Source organism: Corylus avellana, chromosome 11 (genome assembly GCF_965113065.1).
Source record: "Corylus avellana chromosome 11, dhCorAvel1.hap1.2, whole genome shotgun sequence".
Lineage (NCBI taxonomy): Eukaryota > Viridiplantae > Streptophyta > Magnoliopsida > Fagales > Betulaceae > Corylus > Corylus avellana.
Genome location: NC_142500.1, coordinates 13,758,123 through 13,766,363, shown reverse-complemented (window position 1 = coordinate 13,766,363; position 8,241 = coordinate 13,758,123). Strand labels below are relative to the sequence as shown.

The window sequence follows — 8,241 nt, the reverse complement described above, 5'->3', positions numbered from 1 at the left end:
TTTTCCTTCCAAAATAGGGATTTCCAAGTCGTAATTGTACTAAGACTAAACCCTACAAATTTTCTAGGTTTACTAGGGGTTCTAGGATTTCTCTAGGACTATAAATAGACCCTTAAGCCTCTTAGAAAATAAACAATTTCAAGGAGAAGAATTGGAGGCACGTCAAGGAAGCGTTTTTCGGGTTTATTCTTTTCATTTCTATTTTATTTTATGAAGATGTTTATCATCAAACTTATGTGTAACTAAATACTTTAGTAGGGCTAGATTGAAACCCTAATTATGTTTCTTTAATATTTCAATATTGGCGGCTTTGTGATAATCATATTGTGATGCTTAACTTAATTATTTCCTGCTTTATTGAATTCCTCATATGAATGTCTGTGGCCAGCATATGCATGTGGTATGGATTAGTTATTTAAGTCAATTTGGATTATCGAGTCCTGGGCTTAATAGAGTGACAAAAGATACCTTTGCGGGTTATTGGGGTAATTAACATGGGGAACCGAGAGTATACACTCATGCCCTAGGCTTCATGTGTTTGTCGATTTCTATAAATTTATGCTCTCTTAAAGAACAACTTAGTATACACCCATGCTAAATCCTTTAATAAATAAAAGAGTTAGAGTATACATCCATGCCTAATTCGTTGGTTAGGGAAATCCATAGCTTAAGGAGTATACACCCATGCCCTTAGGTTGGCAAACATTAGATATTAATAATATGATTGGAACATTGACATATTGTTATATTATTGAGAATGATTAGTGGTGAATATCAAAGCCCTACCTTTTCATTTATCTTTGTTTATTTTCATAATATCAATTTCGTGACAAAGTTGATATTTTAATTTAGAAAATAAATTTTAAACAAAATCAACAATCCTCGTGGGAATGATCTCGTACTTGCACCCTATACTATTATTTTGATCTTGTGCACTTGCGAGTTAAAACATACAAAATATTATCTATTAATTTAGCTAGTATTTGGCACAACATGCTCTAGAGGCTTGCTAAAGTCTCATAGGAAGCGGCACCACCTCCACACTCACATAAGTGGCGTCCATCAAGAATGTGTGCAGATAAAACCCTATCTCAACAAATTGGGACTATGGACCCATTAAGAGTTTTAAATTCATCTTCACTCACTCTACATCTTATGTTGTTATACCATAAAATGGCTTCCATGAGCGCTCTAGAAACCTACCCAAGTCTCATAGGAGATAGCACATCCACACTCATATAGCTTTTATAAGCGCCATTTCAAACAGTCAATCTCTCGATCCTACAAATCCTTTGTTTCTTAGTAATGCAGAGAATCCAGCTCTCAATCTTGTGGGCAGTCCACTGTCAGAGGACAATTACAAGACATGGAGTCGCTCTTTGCTTGTTTCTCTAAGTGCTAAGAACAAGTTGTGTTTTGTCGATGGTTCAGTGCCAAATCCGTCTCCTTCCAGCCTGGACCAAATGCAATGATATGGTGGTTTCTTGGATCCTTCATTCTGTCTCGAAGGATATTGCTTCAATCATCATTTATATCAAGTCATCTCAAGATATGTGGGATGAGCTTAAGGCCAGTTATTCTCAAAGAAATGGTCCTAGAGTTTTCCAACTACAGAAGGCAATTGCAACCATCACTCAGGGCAATTCATCTGTAAGTCAATACTATACAAGACTTAAAATTTTGTGGGAGGAACTTAACAACTATAGGCCTATGTTTGTATGCAACTGCTGCAATTGTGGTAGAGTTAAGTCTGTTCTTGAACTCCATGGCCAAGAAAAGATTTACCAGTTTTTAATGGGGTTGAATGATTCATTTTCTGCTGTTAGAGCTCAAATACTCTTAACAGATCCTTTACCTACTTTACATAAGGTTTTCTCTCTTATAATTCAAGAGGAAAAACAAAGAGAAATCATAGTCTCTTCTCTAAGCCATGATTCTTCTGCCCTAATGATCAACTCTACTCCCATTTCTTCCCCTATTGTGAATCATGAACCCACTGCTTTTATTACCAAATCTATACTAGGTCCTAGATTTGTCAAACAAAACAACTATAGGAAAGATAAACTTGTTTGTTCTCACTATGAGATTACTGGCCATACTGTGGAAAAACACTATAAGTTGCATGGTTACCCTCCTGGTTTGAAATTTACCCGAGGCAAACCAATTCAACATTCAACAAACCAGGTGCAGGATTTTGGTTTGAATGCTCCACAGTTCAATGCTGAACAGTTGAATCCTCAACTGTCTATGATTTCTGAGCAGTAGAAGAATTTGATGGATATGATGAAACAGTGTCAATTGCCATCATCACAATCCCTTGCACATTTTGCATATTCTGCCACTGGTACATCAGGTTATCACTCATCTCTTAATCCAAGACATTCTTTGTTTTTTGCTTTTTTTAGCTTACTATGTTGCAGAAACTGTGAAACAGAGTGTGGCAAAACAATGAAGAGAAGAAAGGAAGAAGAAGAAGAAGAAGAAGAAGACTCAAGAAGATTGAACAAGTTGAGAGAGAATCTGAGGGAATGTAATCTCTGTATATTCAATCTTAATTAAATACAATGAAGAAATTCAGCTTATATAGTTGCATACACTTGATAACAGAACTTTAACAAACTTAACTAACTTAACTCATCAATAATAGAATAAACTGTTAAGTTACAAGCTTGTTTAACATGTGCATATATTTGATATGAGGAACTGTTAAGCATACAATAAGAAGCTTTAAAGTAGATGGCTATCACCGACAATGTTTTCATCATAATTTTATTGATGAAAGATAAATACATGTTTAACTCAATACTTACCCTTACACTGTTTTGTGCAGTACTTCTACTATTGGCCTCTAAATATAATAGTTGTCTAGTAATAGGGCCAACAGATGCCCTTCCATGATGAGTGCAGGAAATACATAAATAAAACAAATAAAAACTCTATGATATCAGATATAATTTTTTCTTGCATGCGAAAGTTGACACGGACATAGGATGTAACACACCACCTCAATGACACACAATATTGTCCGCTTTTGACTCCCCCAAACCAGACTTCCCACGAGGTCACGCATCCTAGTACTACTCCAGCAGAAGCACGCTTAACTGCGGAGTTCTGATGGGATCATGACCATCACGGCTTTAAAATGCGTTGTTTGGGATCATAGATACACAGCAGCAGCGTAGTAGAGCCCTTCCCGCAACAGTATTTTCCTCTTTGGTGCCTACCAGGAGTCGATCCCACGACCTCCTAGCATCCCTCAAGGCTTCGTTCCTCCGTAGCCACCACTAGGCTAGGAGAACGCGTTGTTGTCATTAAGAGTGTAGTATACATTTAAGCATATCCTCATCTCCATACCCATGCAATGTGGGACATCACATATGAGCTGGACATGGAGGAATAGATACCTCAGTAATCCCATTTAACATCTAGAGGACACTTTTCATGGAAGGACGAAGAGCTGTTTCGTCTTGAATACACCAGAGTCCAATCTTAACCATATTCTCAAGGGTAGTCTTATCTACTTCTTCCCCGCGAATAATCTTATCCAACTGCCTACCAACAAAGCATTTGTAGATCCAAGTAGAAAGAACAGTCTTGTCGTCGTTTGATACGTTAAGCTCTATGTTCTTTTTGCAACATAAAATTTCCAAGAGCACTATTCCATAACTGTAAACATCCGCCCTTACTGATATTGGTGTGCTCTTATGCCATTCAGGTGCTAAGTACCCTCTTGTCCCTCTAATTCCTGTGAAGGTCCTAGTTTGATCTGGCATTAAAAATTTTGCCAGTCCAAAGTTAGAGATTTTAGCGGTCCAAAAATCATCCATTAGAATGTTTTGAGGCTTTATATCACAATGGATAATTGGGGCCTCACACTCTTCGTGTAGATAGAGGATCCCTCGCGCAACATCTCGTGCGATTCTCACTCTCTCATCCCTGTCTGGACGTCTCTCGGCTCTAAAAAGAAGATGAGCAAGAGAGCCATTGCTCATGTACTCATAAACAAGAAGCCTTTTAGAACCTTCGGCACAGAAACCTATCAAACGAACCAAGTTGTTATGGTGGGTTCTCCCAATTGCTCGCATCTCTACCCGGAATTCTCATTCTCCTTCTTCAATTAATTTCTCTAGTCTCTTTACAACAACAAGTCTTCTACCTTTCTATAGTGCCCCTTTGTAAACTGCTTCGAATGAGCCCTTACCTAACTCTTCTTTGAAGCTATTTGTTGATCTTTTAAACTCATTATAAGAAAACAATCTCAATGTGACCTTCACATTCAAGCCCAGGTTTTCATTTTCTATTAGCCTTTGGTAACTTAAAACTCGACATTTGAAAACGAAAAGGCCAGAGATTGCGAGGGCAACACATGAGAAAGCAGTAAAACCAAAAGTCACAAGAAGAATTTCCACTATTGCTGTTTTGCGTACGACCTCGAGCGGCATCTGCTGGTTATCAGTTTCATTGCTGCTCTTAAGGCTTGTTATACCATCCTTAAAGAATATTGTCTCCTCATTTGTAGTTCTTCTCACATATCTCAATGGAAGGCTTTGTTTCCAGCAAGACCCACTCTTGAATTGTGCCACCCCACAATTGCAACCTAATAAGTACTAGTTACCATAAGTACCCGCCTAAGCTTGCAATAAGTCCTCAAGCATTTCCTGGCTCGAATCCTCCTTAATAATCGGATGCTTCGCAGTATTCATCTTTGCTAAACTATCTATAACTGCATAGTTGTATAAATGGAGAAAAAAGGGAAATAATACAAGGGTAAGTCCAATGACTTAGTCAGTATAAATGCATATGATGTACCCGTCATTAAATAGTGAACTCAGTTTCTTATAACGAACATGCAACATTATGAGATGACAATTTATCATGGATATGATATAGATATAATATATGCTTATAATCAAGAGTAACAGTAATAGTTCAACTGTATGGTTTACCTGTGATATTAGCCCTTCTTAGTAGGTTTGCTGTTGTGCCAAATACTACCTAAATTAATAGATAATATTTAGTACGTTTTACTTGCAAGTGCACAAGATCAAATGATAGTATAGTGCAATAAGTACGAGATCGATCCCACAAGGATTGTTGATTTTATTTAGAATTAATTAAAATATCAAGTTGTCACTAGATTGATATTATGAAAAATAAATAAAAAGATATAAAGATAAATGAAAAGGTAAAGGTATGGCTTTGATATCCACCACTAATCATATTTAGATAATATAACAATATGTCAATGATCCAATCATATTATGAATACTTAATGTTTGCCAACCTAAGGGTATGAGTGTCTACTCCTTAAACTATTGATTTCCCTAAGCAACGAATTAGGCATGGGTGTCTACTCTAATTCTTTTATTTCTTAAAGGATTTAGCATGGGTGTCTATTAAGTTGTTCTTTAAGAAAGCATAAATCTATGAAAATTGACAAACACATGAGGCCTAGAGCATGGGTGTCTACTCCCGGTTTTCCATGTTGATTAACCCAACAACCCGGTGTGGATTTCTTTTGTTACTCTTATTAAACCCAGGACTCGATCATTCAAATTGATTTAATTAACTAATCTATATCACATGCATATAAGGGCCAATTACATACATATGAGGAATTCAACAAAACATGAATTAATCAAGTTAAGCAACACAATATGATTATAACAAAGGCGCCAATATAGAAATATTAAATAAACATAATTAGGGCTTCAATCTAGCCCTCCTTAAGAGTTAGTTATACATAATTAAAATAAAAGCAAAAGAAAAGGTAAAGAAAGAACCGAAAACCGCTCTTAGATGTAGCCTCCAATTCCTCTCCCCAAAGTTGTCTCCTTTGAAATTATTCTAGGGTGATTTTGGCATAGCGGCGCTCCAAATTAGGAAAATTATATTTTATAAAGATTTGTATAATTTTGAGTTGGCTTTCTAATGCCGCTTGAATCATCTCAATCGGATATTTGAGCTGAAGGTTATAGTCAAAATACCGAGACACGTGCATAATCCAATTTTGAATCCAATCCAATTTTGACTCTAATTTGAGAAATTTCGATTTAATCATTTCCTTTATTTGATTAAACTTAACCATATCTTCTAGGTCTTCCCAATTTGCCCTTTAAGCTTGAAACTTTTTTGGAAATGCTTTCTTTTCTTCCAAAAACTTATAAAACAAAGAAAATACAAAAATGAAGTAAAATAGCACAAACTAACAATACTAATGAATTAACATATATAAGTTTAAGGGCTAAAACATGAATATTTTGGCACTTAACACACCCCCAAACTTACATATTGCTAGAGCCTTAGCAATACAAAACTAAAAACAAAATGAAAAACAGAAAACAAAAAGATAAATCCAACTTTCGTGGGATGTACGATTGCATTTAGCATATGTAACAAGCCTTTTAAACCACTAAGAATTCCCTAGAGGACAAGTGAAGTCTCGTGAGGGTTTTCCAGAAATGTTACCCACAACCATCATGCACAAATTCATGTTATCCAAAACTCAAGTGTCACTCAAAGCTATGATTTTCATTCATTTGCAAGCTTAAAAATATAAACTCCATCTTCATAATGAATTAGAATTTTAGAGTCTAATTACTTACAAAAGACAGGCTAAGGCATCACAAATTTAAAACACCGTAAAGTGAACTAGCACATAAATATGAAGCTTCTAATTAATTCCAATGTGTAATGTTTTAATGTCTCAAAGTTCACTGAAATCCCTATTAGAATGAACAACAATGGCATTTTTTTTTTTTTTTCTCATGTGAGGTTGTGCAATGTTTGGTTCCCTTAAGCTTTCTATTTGACCCATGTAGCGAGTGTTAAGTCAATGACTCTCAAACCAAATGGTTTTAGGGCATTAGGTGTAAAACACCTTTAAGGACTTACTAACTCGAGTCAAAAAGGCTACGAAACTAAACTAACCATGACATTAACCAAACCAAAATTCTTCACCTTTTGACGTGAACACTCAATGCTTTGAGGCAAGAGGTCCAGTTACTGAGTGTAAAGCTTATCAATGATTTTTTTTTTTTTTTTTTATCACACACACACACACACACACACACACATATATATATATGTATGCCAAAGTATCCATCTAATAAGTCATCTAGTTTCACTCAAGACATAGAAACACACACATCAGACTTTCATGTTATACCCCACAAACTATGTGCTAATGTGCTTGTGCGATTAGATCAAACATGTGAATCCTCAACTGTCTTAAGCAAGTAACCAAACTGAAAAACTCAATTATCAAATCATGTGTTAAAAATTTCAAGCTCACCAATGAAATCAAATCACAATTCTTAAGATCAACCAAAATTTTAAGGCAAACATGAACATGCATTTTGTTTTTTTTGTTTTTTTTTGCTTTTCAAAAACAACAAAAATAAAATAAAATTGGGAATTTTTTTTTTTCATAAACAATAAAAATAAAAATAAAATAGAACTGGGACAAAGTGTGTGTAAAGTGTCTCTCATACCCCCAAACTTAAATTACACATTGTGCCCAATGTGTTTATAACATGGAAAGAATTTACCCGGGAGATAGACGAACTGTTTGGAATAGCATGGCTCATAGCACACCCCCAAACTTGGACTGAAGCACACTTGTCCCTGCAAAACACTAAAGTAACAAAGGAAAATAGAAACAAAATAAAATAAAACAAACACAACAAAATAAACTAAAATAAAAATAAAAATAAAACAAACAAATAAAAATAAAAAGGATATGCTGTGGGGTGCCTCCCATGAGCGCTAAGTTTAACGTCTTCAGCCAGATTATGACACTTTAAACTTGAAGCACCAGTCTTTCCGTCTCTTGCACCAAAGGGAATGAATCTTTTCTGTTGCAAGGTGCTTTCGAATGTCTATAGATCAGGGAGGACCACTTTGAGTTTTGTCAAACAGTTTCTCATCTGGTGGGGAATCATGAACTGGAATAAAGTAGGAAGAAAACTCAGGGAGCTTCTCTATCTTGATGTCCTCAATTAGCTCATGTGGTAGCTCTAACAGACTTCTCTCCTGGCCTCTTGGTGTTTCAGGAATAAGAGCTAATGATAAACAAATCTTAGTGCTTTCTTACCTTTCCTGATGTGGCTCCTGTGAAACTTCGGTTTGCTCCTCCTTCCCCTCTTCCACTTGATTTTCAACCACCTCTTCACTCCTCAATCTGATAGCTTACTCATGATAGTAGGTGCACTCTTCCTCCATGTAGTGCTCATTAGGATT

The 8,241-nt window shown here is 35.9% G+C and overlaps 1 protein-coding gene and 1 pseudogene across 1 annotated transcript; one reads left to right on the top strand and one right to left on the bottom strand.

The window, feature by feature from the left end:
* The first annotated feature begins 1,422 nt into the window (after positions 1-1,422).
* On the top strand, positions 1,423-2,265 carry LOC148583131 (uncharacterized). The gene has a single exon (XM_088511576.1). It carries the CDS (start codon positions 1,423-1,425, stop codon positions 2,263-2,265), a length of 843 nt encoding a protein of 280 aa, XP_088367702.1.
* Positions 2,266-3,371: 1,106 nt separating this feature from the next.
* On the bottom strand, positions 3,372-4,485 carry LOC148583130 (G-type lectin S-receptor-like serine/threonine-protein kinase LECRK3; annotated as a pseudogene).
* Between the last annotated feature and the right edge of the window lie 3,756 nt (positions 4,486-8,241).